The sequence below is a fragment of the Mobula hypostoma genome, chromosome 18 (assembly GCF_963921235.1).
Source record: "Mobula hypostoma chromosome 18, sMobHyp1.1, whole genome shotgun sequence".
Lineage (NCBI taxonomy): Eukaryota > Metazoa > Chordata > Chondrichthyes > Myliobatiformes > Myliobatidae > Mobula > Mobula hypostoma.
Window position 1 is genome coordinate 41641482 of NC_086114.1, and position 18642 is coordinate 41660123.

The 18642-nt window shown below is 49.7% G+C and overlaps 1 protein-coding gene across 1 annotated transcript in view; it reads left to right on the forward strand.

The window, feature by feature from the left end:
• The window catches only part of LOC134358206 (tolloid-like protein 2), a 126630-nt gene extending 108649 nt beyond the window's left edge, over positions 1 to 17981 (forward strand). Inside the window, exons 14-21 of the mRNA XM_063070204.1 lie at positions 3313 to 3438; positions 5940 to 6100; positions 6792 to 6972; positions 8555 to 8680; positions 10444 to 10571; positions 11331 to 11544; positions 13112 to 13362; positions 16656 to 17981. Coding sequence (XP_062926274.1) covers positions 3313 to 3438; positions 5940 to 6100; positions 6792 to 6972; positions 8555 to 8680; positions 10444 to 10571; positions 11331 to 11544; positions 13112 to 13362; positions 16656 to 16790 — 1322 coding nt within the window. The 3' untranslated portion in view covers positions 16791 to 17981. The remainder of the gene's footprint in view (positions 1 to 3312; positions 3439 to 5939; positions 6101 to 6791; positions 6973 to 8554; positions 8681 to 10443; positions 10572 to 11330; positions 11545 to 13111; positions 13363 to 16655) is intronic.
• The last annotated feature ends 661 nt before the right edge of the window (positions 17982 to 18642 follow it).

Below are 18642 nucleotides of genomic sequence, written 5' to 3' on the forward strand. Positions count from 1 at the left end.
ATTCTCGTCTTATTCCTTCAGTGATTAAATGTGATTATGATTCTATAACCATTTCGGATCATGCTCCACTTAAGCTTTCTATTAAAATTATGGCCAATATACAAAATAATAGACAATGGCGTTTTAATTCGCTGTTGCTTCAGGACTCGGACTTTGTTAACTTTATGAATGAACAGATTGAGCTTTTTTTTACAATTAATCATACAGAGGATATTTCGGTTAACACTCTTTGGGACACTTTTAAAGCCTATATTCGTGGTCAGATTATCTCGTATTCTGCTGCTTTGAGGAAGAAGCAGAAGCAGGAGGAGATGGTAATTGTGGACAAGATTAAAGAAATTGATAAATATGTTATGGCTCCTTCTGAGGAGTTATACAAACAAAGAACTGAACTTCAAATGGAACACAGTTTACTACTCTCGTCCTCAATTGTAAACCAATTAAGGAAAACAAGAAGTGAATTTTATGTTCACAGTGACAAAATTGGCAAGCTGCTGGCTAATCAATTGAAGTCTAATTATGTTAAATCTCAAATCAATCAGATTTATAACCAAAATGATCGATTGATACTGGATCATGTGGGGATTAATCAAACCTTTTGTGATTTTTATTCTTCTTTATATCAATCAGAGTCTCCTCGAGATTCTAAATATATGAATGATTTTTTAGATAATTTAGACTTCCCTCAGATTTCACAGGACATGTCTTCTATATTAGATACTTCCATTACTATGGATGAGATTAAGAATGTTATTCTTTCTATGAATTTGGGGAAAGCTCCTGTCCCGGATGGGTTTACCGTTGAATTTTATAAATGTTTTGCTTCTTTATTGATCCCTTGGCTCTGTAGGGTTTTTGAGGCTTCTCTGAAACTTGGTAAACTTCCTGAATCTTTTAATAGAGCGTCAATTTCTTTAATATTAAAGAAGGATAAAGACCCTGCTCAATGTGCATCTTATAGACCAATATCTCTATTAAATGTTGATTCTAAAGTCTCTTAAGGCAACAGGCAGTCTCTCAGCATTTCACAGATACTCAACAATTCCTCTACTTCTATCAAAGTAAATGACTTGACATTATTCTCCATCTGCTACGTGCACCCAGTTTGTCTACATCCCCTGAGGCCTCTTGGCATCCTCACACGTTTTTATGTCAAGTGTTTTGGTCCCTCAGCCATGCACAGTCCTACTGCGCACTGCCGTACTGGGCTGAGATTGCTAATGGGGTTGCTCGGTCACTACCCACCACTGCGAGCGCTAGCACCACGTGTTGTGCGAGGTTCAAAAAAAGATTTTTTTTAAACTCGTGATCTCTCGCGGAAGCCTTCGCGACCTCTCATGGAACCCCGTTTGAGAAACCCTGATCTGGAGGGTGCAGAGCCCTAAGATGCTGTGTGTGGTGGGTATCCTACTGATTCGTCAAAGAATAATATTTAGGAAAGCAAACTGCACGTTACTGTGTGGTAATTAGTTATTGTCAGATGCTGGCTGCTTTACTGAGGCAGGGAGAGGTGTAGACAGACTGCCTGGAGAGATGCAGTCTGTTTCCGTGATGTGCTAAGCTGTATCCACGGCTCTCTGCAGTCTCGTGCGGTCTTGGGCAGAGCAGTTGCCATACCAAGCCATGATGTAACCCAATAGGATATGTTTGCGGTGTATCTGTAAAAATTGGTGATCAGCCATGAGAACATGCCACATTGACTTAACCTCCTGAGGAAGTAAAGGTGCTAGTGTGCTTCCTTGATTGTGGCATAAATGTGGTTGGATAAGCTGTTGGTGATGTTTGCACCAGGAACTTGAAGCTTTCAACACTTGGCACTGTTGATGTAAGACAGAAGCATGGGCACTGCCTCCTTCCTGAAGTCAGTGACCAGACCTTTGTTTTGCTAACATAGAGGAAAGGTTATTGTGATGACACCATGTCCCAAGGCTTCTATCTCCTTCTTGAACTCCAACTTGTCATTGTTTGAGGTTTGGCCTACTGCAGTGGTATCATCTACAAACATGTAGATACAGTTAGAGCAGAATCTGGCCACACTCCCCTGAGTGAATAGGGAATAAAGAAGGGAGCCAAGGATACAGACTTCTTGTGGGACACCAGTGTTGAAGGTAATCATGGCAGAGATGTTGCTATCTATTCTTACTGATTGCTATGTGTTGGTCACAAAGTCAGTTGCAAAGGCAGGTCTTGAGTCCCAGGCCTAGGGGTTTAGAAATAAGTTTGGAATTATATTATTGAAGGTTTATAACTGGAGGAAGTGAATACAACTGAATTGAAATAGGCTTCATTGTCCAGGCCACTGGTGAGACGATGTCTAGATGACCATAAATGGAATTCAACAGCCCCAGAAGTTGGAAATCTAAAATAAGCAACTCAGCAGGTGAGGTGGCATCGGTGGGAAGAGAAGTAACTAAGGATCTGCAGATGCTGGAAATCCAAACAACACACACAATAATGCTGAAGAAACTCAGCAAGCCAGGCGGCAGCTATAGAAACAGTGCAGTCGACGTTTCGGGCTGAGACCCTTTAGTCGACTGTACTTTTTCCCGTAGACGCTGCCTGGCCTGCTGAGTTCCTCCAGCATTTTGTGCCTGTTGCAAAGAGAAATGACTGATCCAGGCGGGAAATCCTTTAGGAAAGGGAGAAATCCATTGGGTTTCAGAGGTTCAAAGGTTAATTTATTTTCAAAGATACTGGTGGGGGAGGGACGGAAAGAGCAAATTGAAATCTCTGTTGGGTGAGGCAGGGTTACCACGGGGATAAACTATGAACAAGGTCATTTGATCTATGAGTTAACAGTATGTAAGCGGGCGGCACAGCGCTATTACAACGCCAACAACCGGGCCTCAATTCTGCCGCAGTTTGCAAGGTCTCTGTAAGTTCTCCTCGTGACAATGCAGGCTTCCTCCAGGACTTTGGGATTCCTTCCACATCTGAAGATGCATGTTGGCTAATTGGTCACAAAGCTGGCACGGGATTGTTGGACTGGAAGGGCTGGTTACTGTGATGTATCTCCAAACAAAACTTAAATGAAATTAGCAGGGTTAGAGAGAGGACAGTTAACACAGAGGCAATGAAATGAGGGAAGTTTGACAGTGAAACCACATACAGGAATGTAGAAGTTGCAGAGTGCAATTTAGGGGCCTCTGTAGGGAAATGTGTTTTGTGACAGGCAGCACTTCAACCCCATGTACTGGGGTGACAGAGACTGGTGATGCAGGAGAACCTGGCGTGTAACAACGACCTGCTGCATTTATGTGGTGCCATTCAAGCAGCAGGGACACACACTGATCCTGCTGTGTTCCATCGCAGAGGAGGACGAGTGTGCCCGGCCAGAGCACGGTGGTTGTCAGCAGCGATGTGTCAACACCCTGGGCAGCTACAGATGCTCCTGTGAACCGGGCTATGAGCTGGCAACAGACCGCAAGAGCTGTGAAGGTAAGTGTACCCAGCCCCGAACCCTCCAACAGGGTCATCCCCACCTGCTCCACACCCAAACCAAACCCCACAATCCCCCACGGCTGAACCCTTGTCAGAGTGTCACCTATACAACTCTGATCACCAATCACCCCGCACCCCCCCCCCATCACCGGGTCGCCCCCTTCCCCACACCTTCCCACTTCTCTACTCCTTGCTCAATCCCCCTCCCCGGGCTTTGCTCTACAGTCAGGGGTTCAATACGAGAGTTGCCACACTGCTCTGTGTGCTTGGGGAATCAGGTAAATGACCTTAACTTTGCACAAAGACCAAGTGATGGTTTGCAGCTGCTGGTTGTTGAATTCAAGACTAGCATGCGGTGGGTCAGTCTCGAGGTTAAAGTGCGGAGGGTCGGTCTCGGGGTTAAGGTGAGGAGGGTCGGTCTCGGGGTTAAAGTGCGGAGGGTCAGTCTCGAGGTTAAGGTGAGGAGGGTCAGTCTCGGGGTTAAGGTGAGGAGGGTCGGTCTTGGGGTTAAGGTGAGGAGGGTCGGTCTCGGGGTTAGGGTGAGGAGGGTCGGTCTCGGGGTTAAGGTGCGAAGGTTCGGTCTCAGGGTTAAGGTGAGGAGGGTCGGTCTCGGGGTTAAGGTGAGGAGGGTCGGTCTCGGGGTTAAAGTGCGGAGGGTCGGTCTCGGGGTTAAGGTGAGGAGGGTCAGTCTGGGGGTTAAGGTGAGGAGGGTCGGTCTCGGGGTTAGGGTGAGGAGGGTCAGTCTCGGGGTTAAGGTGAGGAGGTTCGGTCTCAGGGTTAAGGTGAGGAGGGTCGGTCTGGGGGTTAAGGTGCGGAGGGTCGGTCTGGGGGTTAAGGTGAGGAGGGTCGGTCTGGGGGTTAAGGTGCGGAGGGTCGGTCTGGGGGTTAAGGTGAGGAGGGTCGGTCTCGGGGTTAAGGTGCAGAGGGTCGGTCTCGGGGTTAAGGTGAGGAGGGTCGGTCTCAGGGTTAAGGTGCGGAGGGTCGGTCTCTGGGTTAAGGTGAGGAGGTTCGGTCTGGGAGTTAAGGTGAGGAGGGTCGGTCTCGGGGTTAAAGTGCGGAGGGTCGGTCTGGGGGTTAAGGTGCGGAGGGTCGGTCTCGGGGTTAAGGTGCGGAGGGTCGGTCTCGGGGTTAAGGTGAGGAGGGTCGGTCTCGGGGTTAAGGTGCGGAGGGTGTGTCTCGGGGTTAAAGTGCGGCGGGTGGGTCTTGGGGTTAAGGTGAGGAGGGTCGGTCTCGGGGTTAAGGTGCGGAGGGTCGGTCTCGGGGTTAATGTGCGGAGGGTCGGTCTCGGGGTTAAGGTGCGGAGGGTCGGTCTCGAGGTTAAGGTGCGGAGGGTCGGTCTCGGGGTTAAGGTGCGGAGGGTCGGTCTGGGGGTTAAGGTGCGGAGGGTCGGTCTGGGGGTTAAGGTGAGGAGGGTCGGTCTCGGGGTTAAGGTGCGGAGGGTCGGTCTCGGGGTTAAGGTGAGGAGGGTCAGTCTGGGGGTTAAGGTGAGGAGGGTCGGTCTCGGGGTTAGGGTGAGGAGGGTCAGTCTCGGGGTTAAGGTGAGGAGGTTCGGTCTCAGGGTTAAGGTGAGGAGGGTCGGTCTGGGGGTTAAGGTGCGGAGGGTCGGTCTGGGGGTTAAGGTGAGGAGGGTCGGTCTGGGGGTTAAGGTGCGGAGGGTCGGTCTGGGGGTTAAGGTGCGGAGGGTCGGTCTGGGGGTTAAGGTGAGGAGGGTCGGTCTGGGGGTTAAGGTGCGGAGGGTCGGTCTGGGGGTTAAGGTGCGGAGGGTCGGTCTCGGGGTTAAGGTGCGGAGGGTCGGTCTGGGGGTTAAGGTGCGGAGGGTCGGTCTCGGGGTTAAGGTGCGGCGGGTCGGTCTCGGGGTTAAGGTGAGGAGGGTCGGTCTCGGGGTTAAGGTGCGGAAGGTGTGTCTCGGGGTTAAAGTGCGGTGGGTGGGTCTTGGGGTTAAAGTGAGGAGGGTCGGTCTCGGGGTTAAGGTGCGGAGGGTGGGTCTTGGGGTTAAGGTGCGGAGGGTGGGTCTTGGGGTTAAGATGAGGAGGGTCAGTCTCGGGGTTAAGGTGCGGAGGGTCAGTTTCGGGGTTAAGGTGCGGAGGATCGGTCTGGGGGTTAAGGTGAGGAGGGTCAGTCTCAGGATGAGGGTACAGAGGATTGGGTGCTGTTCACGTGATGTCTCCACGATGTGCAATGGTGGCATCAGTCCAGCTGGAACCACGTCTGTTGGGTGTTTTTACCCTGGGTGCTTGGGTTGTATTGGATGCTGTTACCCCGGGTGCCCAGACTGTAATGGGCACTGATTACAGTAGGTGCCTTGTCTGTGTTTGATGCCCGGGTTGTGTTGGATGCCGTTGACCATGGGTGCCCGGGCTGTGTTGGATGCCGTTGACCGTGGGTGCCCCGGCTGTGTTGGGGGCTGATTACACTAGGCGCCTGGAATGTGTTGGGTGCTGTTTACCCCGGGTACCATTGACCACAAGCACACTGCTCTCTGCTGTCTTGCTCCCCAGCTGCCTGTGGTGGATTCCTCACTTCTCTGAACGGCACGGTGAGCAGCCCTGGCTGGCCCCACGAGTACCCTACCAACCGGAACTGTGTGTGGCAGCTCGTCGCCCCAGCGCAGTATCGCATCTCCCTGCTCTTCGAGGCCTTCGAGCTGGAGGGAAACGAGGTAGGTCGTGGCGGTGTCACTGGGGCACCGCGGGGGGAGGGGTTGTGTTGGTGTGGGGTGGGGGACGTGGTGACTGTCACGTATTAGTGTGCCACCTCAGATTGGTGTCAGTATGGGGACCCCAGGGGGGTAGGTTCTATTGTCAGTGTAGTGAAGGGGTTATTCGTCTTCCAATATCGCCACACTCCTCAGCTGATCCCGTCACAGGCAGGCGTGGAACTTGTCACTGCTTATTCCACGAGTTTCTGTAGATTGCTGGATTTGAGACAGGGTTGGGGTTGGGGGTGATGTCTGGTACAGGGTGGGTATTGGGGTGGAGGATGGTTTCGGAGGGCTCCCACTGGTCCCTGAAGTTACCCCTCCACCCTGGGTGTGGACGAGCAGAGGTCGGCTATGCTCTACGGGATTAAACGTCAGAGACTGGAACACGAAGTCACACCAACACTGCCCCACACACACACACGCACCACCTCAGCACTCTGCACACACAGACACACACCTGCACAGGCACAGATAGACTCCCTTACAACACACATACACCCACAGACACACACACACACACACACACACACACACACACGCAGATGCACTCTTCTACAACCTTCCCGCGTGCTCACGTGCACACACACGCTGCCCCCCCCCCCCGTCCTCAGGGTGGAAGCTGTGCTGACAGTGTTGTGCCTCTCCCCAGGTGTGCAAGTACGACTACGTCGAGGTTCACAGCGGGCTCTCCTCTGGATCCAAACTGCACGGCAGGTTCTGTGGCACCGAGAGGCCTGACATCATCACCTCGCAGTTCAACAACATGCGGATCGAGTTCAAGTCTGACAACACCGTGTCCAAGAAAGGTTTCAAAGGACAGTTCTTCGCAGGTGAGCACTGGTTCAGGAGACGATGAGGTCTGGTGCAGTGGCAGGCGTGACGTCCTGAGCAAAAACTCTCACGCCTGCTGTGACTGGAGATCTTAGTCCTCTAACACCTCCCGTACCGCAGTTGGGTGTTGGGCACCTCAGCCACTAGGGGGAGCTGCAGTCCTGGACGGTGGGCCTCTCCACTGGGTGAGTGCGGTCCCTGCACACTGAACATCAGCCACCAGAAATGCTGTCGAGGGCTTCTGTCCCAGTGACCAACCTTGGTCATGTGAAAAGTTGTGACATCCTTAATGTTATCCTGATCTGGTGCCTTCGAGAGGGTTTAAAGCCAGCCTTCAGCAAGTCCACAGCGTAATGTATCACTCATAGTGCTTTGCAGTCAATTACAGATTCTGCATTAAACTTGTTACATTAAATGTATATATATATATTTATCTTGTAGTTATAACATACTTCACTTGCAGAGGTCGTGGAAGCAGTGTTGAGGGGGCTCTGAGGGGCTCAGGAAGCAGATATGTAGAGAAAGGTAAGGGGTCAGGGTCATTGACACCTAAGCAATACATCAAACTAGATGCTCTGGGGCCACACTGGTGCTGGAAGGAGTCTGGATGGTGCGGAGAGAGGGAATGTGAGCACAAGCGCCCGACTTGTGCCTCGGTGCTGTAGAGCCCAGGAGCTGGGAGCTGTGCTGCCCTGCGTGTTATTAGAGAGATGACGTAGTCTATTTAAAACCACGTTAACCTAGCAGAATGACACAACGCTCTGCTTCTGGTTTGATGGACTCATAGCAACAGGCTTCCTAGGTTAAAGTTGTTTGCTCCAGCTTCTGTCAGTGAGTAATGCACACCATGCCTTTTGCTGATGTCAGCATTCATGAGAAGGGAGCTGGTACCAGAGCTGGAGTAAATCACAACTAGATTTCAACAGGAAATGTGGTTAGAAGCTTCAAACCGCATGCCAAATGCTGTTGTGCACGCTTGAGTCCTAATGCCAGAGGGGGGTTTCATTTCAAGACCCAGCTGTCGAAGACGGCTTCACAGCCCAGAAGCTTCTCCTGTTGGCTGCGACAAAGGGCTGGCTTGTAGAGGACTTCGTGCCTGCCCAACCAGAAAGTGGCACGTTGCTGGCCCCACGTTGCTCGTGCTTGATCCCCGCTCACTACAGACCAGTGCCTCTCCCGGGGCAACTCCTTTGCTCGTTTTGATGAGGGCTTTGCCAATGACCTCCCTGGAGTGTGTCCATCTGGTGAAAGGCAGGAGGATGGTGTACCTTGTGGGGTGAAGTGAACTTCGCCTTCGTGAGGAGAGAGTTTTCTGTAATGTTGCCAGAAACTGGGTGACACTGAGAGAACCTTTAACCCGCGTCCCTCCATTTCCCCCTGCTGCTTGGAGCATTCCTTCACCTGTCGTGGCCTTTCTCAGACCCTGGCTGCGAGCTGATCACCTCACTCCTGCTGCAGGCTTCAGCCAGACCATGCTCTGTTGGCTTCCCTGAGCTGGGCACCAGGTTCCACGTCATCGGATGCTCTTTGCCCCTCTACGAAGGGCACCTTTTTGTCTGACTTGTTCTTCCTCCCCCTCAGATAAGGACGAGTGCTCGGTGAACAACGGGGGCTGTCAGCACGAATGTGTGAACACGGTCGGGACTTACGTCTGCCAGTGTCGCAACGGGTTCACGCTGCATGAGAACGGCCTCGACTGTAAGGAAGGTGAGGGACTTGGCATTCACTGCCCACCGGCCACACCAGCACACGGTCTCCAACCTACCCACTCATTCACCCCCATCAGCGCACTCTCTCCCCACCAACGCATTCTCCACTCCCCCGCTAGCTCCGTGCCAGGCTGAGGAAATCCTGCTATGAGGAGGAACTGAGGAGGTCACTTGTGTCAGCCTCACCTGCAGCTCCTGACTTTGTAGTAATGAGGCGTCTTTACAGGGAGCTTCTCCCACCTTGCCCCTTATGTATAGTTATGTAGGCAGCTTTTCATAACGACTTGTGTTTACCTTACATCTTTGATGTGAAAACACATTCTAGGCTTTTTAATGGAGGGACGGTGGGGGGGAGAAAAGTATCTGAGAAGAGCACAGATATGTCCTTGTAGTCGAGCTGTCTCTGAGATACAGCAGGGTGACGTGGTTTGGCAGGGTGTTTGAGTGTCAGCACACGGGAGTGGCAGAAGAGGCCAGAGTCCAAGAAGAGGGAAGTCTGGCTGCTTTGTAGAGATTGGGAAGGGCAACAGAGAGTGCTGCCACAAAGAGGTGAAGGACCGGAGGAGGTCAGTGGGTCTTTGCTGAGGGCCAGCTTATGTAGAGAAGATGAATTGAATGGTGTTGGGAGACTCCTCTGACTGTATTGTAACGAGGAAATGAGGAGTTGGAAAATTGGTTTGAGAGCTCACTTTGATGCAATAGTATATAATGGGAATGGGGCGGGGGGAGAAAACGCACAGAGCAGTCAGAAGAAATGGAGTTTGTGGATGTGACGGTGTCAGTGATATGGATGTTGTCTGTTCAGTGCCTCGGGGATGGCAGCTGCATTCCAGCAGAGATGTACTACCCAGCCAGGTGCTCTGTTACACAGTGTAGCCGATGCTCCTGGCTCCACAGCCTCAGGGCAAAGTGAACCGAGACCCTGTTGCCACAGTGTATTCTACATGTACGTGTTCGCAGAGCACACACACGTGTGCTCTATGACATGTATAGATGTGTAGGGTGTGTGTATGTATATATCATGGATAAGGTAAATGTAAGCAGGCTTTTTTCACTGAGGTTGAGTGAGACGAGAATTAGAGGTCATGGGTTAAGGGTAAAAGGAGAACTGTTTAAGGGGAACATGAAGGGGAACTTCTTCACTCAGAGGGTGGTGCAAGCTTGTAACGAGCTGCCAGCGGAAGTAACTGAGTGTAGGTTCAATTTCAACATTCAAGAGAAATTTGAATGGGTGCTTGCATGAGGGGGTGTAGAGAGGGTTATGATCTGGGTGCAGGTTGATGGGACTAGGCAGAATAGATGGGCTGAACGGCCTGTTTCTGTGCTATTGTGCTGCATGGCTCTGACATGGACACACCAGCGTGGGACATGTTGTCTTTCCTGACGTGCAGTGCAGCAGCTGGCAAATCAGATGCTGAATTTTTTGAAGCCTGTATGAAGTGGACCACAGCTCCTGAGACTCACGTTCGATCCCACCCCTCAGAGCTGTCTGTGTGGAGTTTGCATGTTCTTCCTGTGATTGTGCTGGCTCCCCCAAATGTAGGAGTGACAGGAGAATCAGAGATAGGTCACAGATAATTGAGGGCCAGCACAGACTTTAGGCTGAAGGGAAAGTTAAGAATGTGAGCGTCAGGCACTAGGTCCCTGGGTGGAGCCCAACATCTGGGCACTCGGCAGAGATGGTGTCCCATTCGGAACTCTCCGGCTCACTCGATTAATGTCCAAAGTGATCTTAAATTCCTTCCTCCCTTTCTCCTACAGCTGGCTGCAGAAATACAATAAGCAGTGTGGAGGGAGTGATCGCCAGCCCCAACTGGCCGGACAAGTACCCCAACCGCAAAGAGTGTACCTGGACCATCTCTGCCCCCCCTGGGCACAGGGTCAAGCTGGTAAGTGTTTCCGTTGCGACTCCAGGCGCCACTCGGAGGGAAGGGTCTCCCTCGTCGTGACCGCAAGGCGTCCTGACGTTCTGCAGGCCTGCACAAACAGCGGTGAGATGGGCCTGAACTTGCCCAGCGCCCGAGGAGGTGCGGTGAATGGCAATGTCTGCTGAAAGTTCTGTTTGAGGAATCCCTGCGTGTTCTGCCGTGCAGAGAGCTGAGGCAGTGGGGTGGAACTCTAAAGCCCGTAGGTGGAGTAGTGGGGGCGGGGGGGGGCACTGGCACTGTATCTACGCTAGTCAGATGGGGGATCGTTCTGTGGGCTGCCTGCAGGGTGGGGAATGATGGAGATGGGGTTTGGGAACGGGGAACGGGGGAGGCTGCCTGGATCTGATCTGGGGATGATAGGTGAAAGAGAGGCGGGATTAGCGAAGGGGTGGTGGAACTCAGGGGATTCAGGTGGTCCTTGGAAGAGGGCGGTGTCGTGGCCTTGTTTGGGATGAGAGGGGGGCAAGCTGTTGAGTGGACTTACCTGAAGCAGGTTTCCACTGCTAGACTGAGCAGTGAAGGGCACTCAGGGTGAGCTGACCTTGTCTTTACCCAGTCCTCTCAATGCCATCTCAGGAGTGAGACTAAATTGGAAATATCATCTCGAGTGGTGGCCTGGGGTTTGGGAAAATGTTGTTGTTGGGAGGGGGTTGAGCTGAAATAGGAAGAATATATTTTTTCCAGTCCTCGGACTAAATCTTTCCAACTTGCATCCATTAGGCCTTCAGCGAGTTTGAAATTGAGCAGCATCAGGAATGTGTTTATGACTATCTCGAGGTCTACGATGGTCTTGGTGCAAGGTCCTCCTTTCTGGCCCGATACTGTGGGAGTAAAAAGCCAGAGACGATCGTCACCACGGGGAATAAAATGTTCATCAAGTTTTTCTCTGATGCCTCGATCCAGAGGAAAGGATTCCAGGCAAAACACAGCACAGGTGAGATGTGATCCACAGGCTAAGTGCAGCCTAAAGGACATGGCCTTTGTGACAGTCAGATAGCAGATTTTCTCAGATCTCAGATACTGTAAGGCTGAAGTAGACAGAAAGCACTGGGGGAAAAAGACAATAACCTGAATGCCAACCCTCACTTTCAAGTACTGCATGACCTGCTGTGTACCCCCAGCGTTTTTGGGTTTATATTCATGGTTTTGATTTCAGTCCTTGGGTGATGAGTGAAATTGGTTACTCCAATGTTCAGGCTCGCCCATTTTCTACAAGTTCTCTGACCTTGTCCCACATTCCCCCCTTTTTCATCCAGCTAGCCCCCACCCACTGAAATGTCCCCCGTGAGGGATCGTTGCCATCTTCCACTGATCCTGCTCTCATCTCCACTGCTGTACGTATCTCCAGCCTTGGGCTTTCGCTGGTGGGGCTGAGGGCTTGGCGTGAGCAGAATCAGCTGCCAAATCCTCTGGCTCATCCACACGTTATGGGATAGACTTCCTGCTACCCTTCACTCATACCTGGCCTGGTACAGCACTGGCCGAGACTGCAGTGAAGTGCTCCTCACTGTCTAGTTTAGGTACATCATCAGCAATATTCCAATTTGACACCAACAAGGACAAGGAATCCACTCAGTCACTCTGAGCATTCCACCATCACTGCCTTTGATAGGCTAGTGGTTAGGTTACTGAACCAGTAAAGAGAGCTCTGGCATCTTGATTCAGGGTCACAAGTTCAAAGCCCACTAGTAAATTTGAATATTTAAATATTAATATTTTTAAAGGCATTTAAGCCTCTTTCTCGGGCTGTAGTGAGGGGCTTCCTTCATCGTGTCAGTAGCTTCCTCTCAGTTTTCACTACTGTCAGTCACGCACGTCCCAGATGGAGACTCAGGAATACCATCGCACTCAAATATAGAAGGATTCTTCATTGCTGTTTCCATAATAGTTTTATTTTACCAGTCAGGGTTGCTAGCCCTGAGCTGAACCCCCGAACCTGGAGGAACAGTTGACCACTCTTGTTCTGACCTCTACCCTTTGACCCATTCGGCATGGGGACCCTACCAAGAGCCAAAACATAAAGCTCAGACTCCAGCCAACATAGCTGTCCAGGTCATTGAGGCTCGCAAGCCTTCAAACCCAACGGCAAGGTTGTGGTCCTCTTGGAGGAAAGGAAAGCTGTAGTTGTTATTAATGTCATAGTCCAGCCAAGTTCACCAATGCCTGTCAGGAGGCTGTTTACCATTCTTACCCGGTCTGGTCTATTTTATGTTGGGAAAGTGGGGAAAATCAAAATGTGAGTAGACAAATCAAATTAGCATGGGGCAAAAAAGGGTCAGCATGGATGTGATGGGCCAAAGGGCCAGTTTCTCTGCTGTACAGCACAATGACTCTGAGGTAAGCGTAAATAGATGCTGATGGTGGCCCAAAGGCCCTCTCTTCATCTCTGCTCCAGACCCAAGATTGTGGTTCACTTTCAATGCTTCTTGAGATGGGGTTGGACAACCAGTCCTGGCAATTGTTTGCTTGCTTCACACAGTGCAATAACTCTTGTTTTTCAGTGTGTGGTGGGCATCTCAGAGCCAAGGTCAGAGCCAATGACTTGTACTCACATGCACAGTTTGGAGACAACAATTACCCTGGCCAGCTGCATTGTGACTGGGTGATCATGGCAGAGGATGGCTATGGGGTGGAGCTGATATTTCAGACGTTTGAGATCGAGGAAGAGGCTGACTGCGGATACGATTACATGGAGATATACGACGGCCCTGACAGTGCGGCCCCTCGACTTGGGAGATTCTGTGGATCAGGGGTAAGGTTTACAGAGTTAGTGGGCAGGACAAAGTCTGCAATATCCCATGCACACTGACACTTTGGAACATTGTCTGGGACAGGACTGGACATCCCTGTGTGAAATCACAAGAGATGGGCAAGGTTTCCAATGAATATTTCTCCATGGAGCAGGACTCAAAAATTTGGGAATTGGGGATAGTCGGCATGACAGTAGAGGAAGTACTAAATAAATAAAGGCATCCGTTAGTCTTGCAAGACCATGGATCTGCGCCTGGAAAGTCTTCTCTCTCCAGGGCGCAGGCCTGGGCAAGGTTGTATGGAAGACCAGCAATTGCCCATGCTGCAAGTCTCCCCTCTCCATGACACCGATGTTGTCCAAGGGAAGGGCATTAGGACCCATACAGCTTGGCACCAGTGTCGTCGCAGAGCAATATGTGATTAAGTGCCTTGCTCAAGGACACAACACGCTGCCTCGGCTGGGGGCTCGAACTCACGACCTTCAGGTCGCTAGTCCAATGCCTTAACCACTTGGCCACGTGCCCACACAGAGGAAGTACTATATGTCTTAAAATTTATAAAACTAGGTAATTCTCCAGGGCCTGACCAAGTATACAGGTATCTGGGAACATAGCAGTTAATTGAAGGTGGCCAATATGGCTTTGCTTGTGGAGCTAGTGGCTTTTGAGCTTGACTAAATTTTTTGATGACGTGACCCTGGAAAATCAATGAGAGCAGGGTGTTAGGCATGGTTTATATGGATTTCAGTAAGGCTTTTAATAAGGGACTTCAATAGAACCTTTACGTGGTAGGCTGCTCTGGAAAGTTAGAGTACATGGGACCCAAAGAGAGCAATTTGCTGGACGGTAGAAAGCAAAGGGTAATGGTGGGAGTCTGGAGGCCTGTGACGAGTGGTGGGCCTCAGGTTAGCCCTAGGCCTGTTTTGTCTTTATCAACAATTTGGATGCGAATGTACAGGCCATTTTCAGATGACACTAAAGCGTGTCATTGACACGGAGGGGGTAGTATGTATGTAAGCGGAATAAGCTTCCAGAGGAAGTGGATGAGGTAGCTATAGAAACAACCTTTAAAAAATAGTTGGACAGATACATAGATAGGAAGGGTTTAGATGGATATGGGGTGAACCCAGACAAATGGGACTAAGTTGATGGACACCTTGGTTGGCATGGACCAGTTAGGCTGAGGGGCCTGTTTCCATGCTGTTTGACTCTGACTGGGGCCTGGGAAAGAAGGGTGGGACTGAGGAGAGTCAGGTGAGCTACATGCAGGAGGGTTCTGTGATTGGCTGGTTGATCATGTGCTTTTTGTGAGAGAGTCCATTTAATAAGCAGTGTTTGATTCTCATATGTTTATAAATGCAGCAAGTTTAAACAGATAAGTTTTCAGAAAACGCCATTGCTCATTTTCCAATCTGGCAACGAACAGATCAGATCACAGCTCTGCAGCCCCACTACACCTGGCCATGAATGGGAGCAGCATTGAAACAGCTCACTGGGAGGAGGCAGCCCCAGACAGCTACACAGTGAGGGCCCAGCTCATGAGGGCAAAAGGGAGAGCTCAGGTCTAATGACTATTCTGTCAGATGTACCAGCAAGGTGATCCGTCTCGGCTATTCCTGAGATCGCCACCCTCGTCCAAGCCAGCCTCCAGTTAAATCAGTTCATCGGTATGATATCAAGAAATGTGTGGAGAAGGCAAAGATCACAGGACCAGGCAATATCCCTGTAGTACCAAAGGCCTGCACTCAGGAACTAGCTGTGCCTCTAAGCCAACCTCATATCATTTAATTTGTTATCCTGGCATCTACCTAACAATGTGGGGAATTTCCCAGCTATGCCCATGATGGAATGGTGGAGCAGACTCAATGGTCTAAATGGGCTAATTCTGCTCCTATGTCTTATGGTCACGTTCTCCAAAGACTTGACAAATCCAATCTGGTTAATGACCACCTGGCCTACTCGGAGTCACCAAAGAAATGATTGGAGTTGTACTGATGGTACTGACAAGCAGTACTTCTTCACCAGTCAGCTGCGGACTGATGGCCATTGTGGCTTTTCCAGGGCCACTCGGCTCCAGGCTTTATCACAGCCTACGTCCAAGCATGGGCCAAAGAGCAGATGGCAGAGCTGAGGTGAGAGTGGCGTCAGTAACATTTCACCGAGTCTGGCATCAAGAAGGCCAGGTGAACCTGAAGTCAGTAGGCATGAGCAAGGAAACACCCCACTGCTGTCCTAGTAGACAATGATTGTGGTGGTTGGAGGTCAATACTCCCAGTCCCAGTATATTACTGCAGGAGTTCCCCTGGGTGCCTTACATCCAACCATTTGGATGTTACTTCAGCAACAACCTTTCATTAGTATGAAGTGGGATGTTCTCGGATGACTCCACAGTATCCAGTTCCTCAGTAGATGAAGCAGCAAGAACAGGACAACATTCAGGCATGGGTTTGATTAATGAAGTGTAACACAGGTGCCAGGCAAAAGGAGAGAGTTGAAACACCTATCCTTGACATTGACTGACATTACCATCTCTGGGACCCTACCATCAATATCCTAGGGACCACCATTAACCAGAGACTTACTACCTATTGAGAGCAGATTGGAAGCTGGGTGTCCTACACTCACTTCCTAACAGCCAAAGGTTTTCCACGATCTTCAGGGCATAAATGAGAGGCCTTGCCTGGATGAGTGCAGGGCCACCAACTCCAGAAATAGTGCCATCCACGGCGAAGCAGCCTGCTTCATTGGCACCTCATCTGCAGCCCAGAACAATCCAGCACTTGGGCATGGTGGCTTTGTAAAGTGCACTCGAGTTACTCTCCTCACAGATCCCACGGCCTACACCACCAAGAGGGGCAAGGCCGGCGGGGTCATGTGAGTGCCACCACGTGGAGGTCTCCTTTCAGGTTAACACCGCCCTACTCTCCCTTCACTGTCATCATCTAAATCCTGGAGCTCCCACTCCAGCAGCACGAGGGAATCCCTTCACCTGAAGCACGACAGCAGTGTAAATCAGTGGCCTACCACAGAAAGGGATGACCTGGGAGCAGTAGCCAATCAGCCTCTCAATCCAGTTAATAGAACTATGGTTCGTCGCCACCACCTCTCAAAGACAGTTAGGGATGAGCAATAAATGCAGGCCCCACTCGTGACGCTCGGTCTTCAGCCCAGTTGTGATATACCCAGTTTAAAAACAAAGTTCCTCTTGAATCCAACTGCGAACAATTTCTGTCTCTTGGGAAGTTAAACCAGTTCCTTAACCAGCTTGACTGACTCTTCATTTCTCTTTCCCTAGCTCCTTGAGGACATGTACTCTGCAGGGGACTCGATCATGATCCGATTTCACACTGATGACACCATAAATAAGAAAGGTTTTCACACTCGATACACCAGCACCAAGTTTCAAGATGAGCTGCACATGAGGAAATGACCACACCCCACTGGTGGTACGCTGGACTTTAAAAATGCGGCTTACTTTACCTGTACTTTGACCAAGGAGGGTTGAGAGCCGTTTCTGCTTTTGGTTCAAATTGAACATGATTCCAAAACAGGAAACAAATCCTCCTTCATCCAAACCATTGATTCAGTGTTACTTATGATTCTATTCTGAAAGCTCTGCCCTGTCAGACTGACATCTCTGTCCTCATCCCCATCCTTTCCTCCCTGTCCCTTTCCCCTTCCCCATTCCTCTCTCCCAACCTCCCTTTCTCTGCCCTACCCTATTGGCTCCTTTCTCCTCTTCCTTCCCCTGCATCTGTCCAGTCTGCATTTATAAGTGTGATGACTCCTTGTTTTTTGCTTAAATATGAAGGCAACGTCTCCAACCTGCCTCACTGGCTGGGAGGTTTACACTGCTCTAGCTGCCGAAAGGACACAGCTAGTTATGGATCCCGGTAGGCAAACTGCATGCAAATATAGAACTTCGAAGAGCTGGAAACCTTTGAAACATCACAAGAAATAGGGCGGTCTGATCATCTTTAACAGTGTTTATGATGTTCAAGCTCATCACATGTGAATATGTTGAGAATTGGGCACTGTGGTATTCAAAAACAAATGGAGATAGTTTGCTTAAAATAGAATGTGGTATTCTGTTTAATAAGAAAAAAGTAATGCTGAGATACTTCAGAAATCCAAATTTTTAATGAATTATTCCATGCATGGAAGCCACTGGTGTTTCCATTAACCCTAGGTGCAGGAAAAGAGCAGAAACATATTTATAGTAAAATATTCAACATTACAGTCTGTTGCTTCTGTATGTCTGAAGCTGTATCTGGTAGTTGGTTGTAGATGGTTAGTTTGTTATTTATTCTCAAGAAACACAGTGTGTGACTGGGTCAGAGCAGGCGCAGCTGTGCCCCCTACTGTGTTGTACATGAAGCAAGGATGTATCTGTATAGCAAGTATGCATTCAACAGTAAATTCCCCAGATCTTTATCTATCACCATTATACAGAGGGCAATTCTCTGTGCATCACTGATTCACCTATCAGGAAAAACTCTGGGACTATAATCTTGTGGCCTTTTTGTGAAGTGCCTGAAAAGTACTGTTTACAAAACAATGCATCTTTTCTGAATTTATAATTTTTCTGTTGAAAGTTAAAATAAAGAATTGCTTATTTAAAAAGTGCAATTAAGATAAAGAAGTCAATCATTCAGTGATGAGGTCATTCAAAATACTGTTGTCCAGTAACATTTATTGCTGCCATTCAGAGTTTCATCTCATACTGGCAAGGTTTTTTAATAGATCTGCGGTTCCATTTGCTACCTTCCGACAGTGGGAACGATTCTGGACTCTGGAATGTTGGGAGATGGCAGTCAGTGAATCCACAGTCTCCATGGCCAACTCCAGTATACAGATTATCAAGTCCTAGAAATTTCAGCACCCATCACGGCAAATATGAAGTGGACTTATCTTTTTTCCCTCTTGGGTTCCTCCATTTTTAGAAATCTTTTCACAGTCCATCTTACATATCTGTTTCTCCATCTCTCAGTGGTTATTGGAGCTCTGCCCAAAATGACCCTGTGGATGTGCCCTCAAGTGTGTCCTCTGAATATTGCTGTGGCATTAGCCCTTATTGGGGCAGAAAGGGCTAGAAATGGGACATAATTTTATGGTGATAGGAGGAAAATATAGAGGGATGTCAGTGGTAGCTTTCTCATAAGGCAGTGAAGCAGTCTTTAATTTTTAAAACAGGTAGATAGATTCTTGGTAAGTAAAGGTCTGAAAGGTTACTGTGAGGAGATGGGAATGTGGAGTTGTGGTGATAATCAGATCAGCCATGT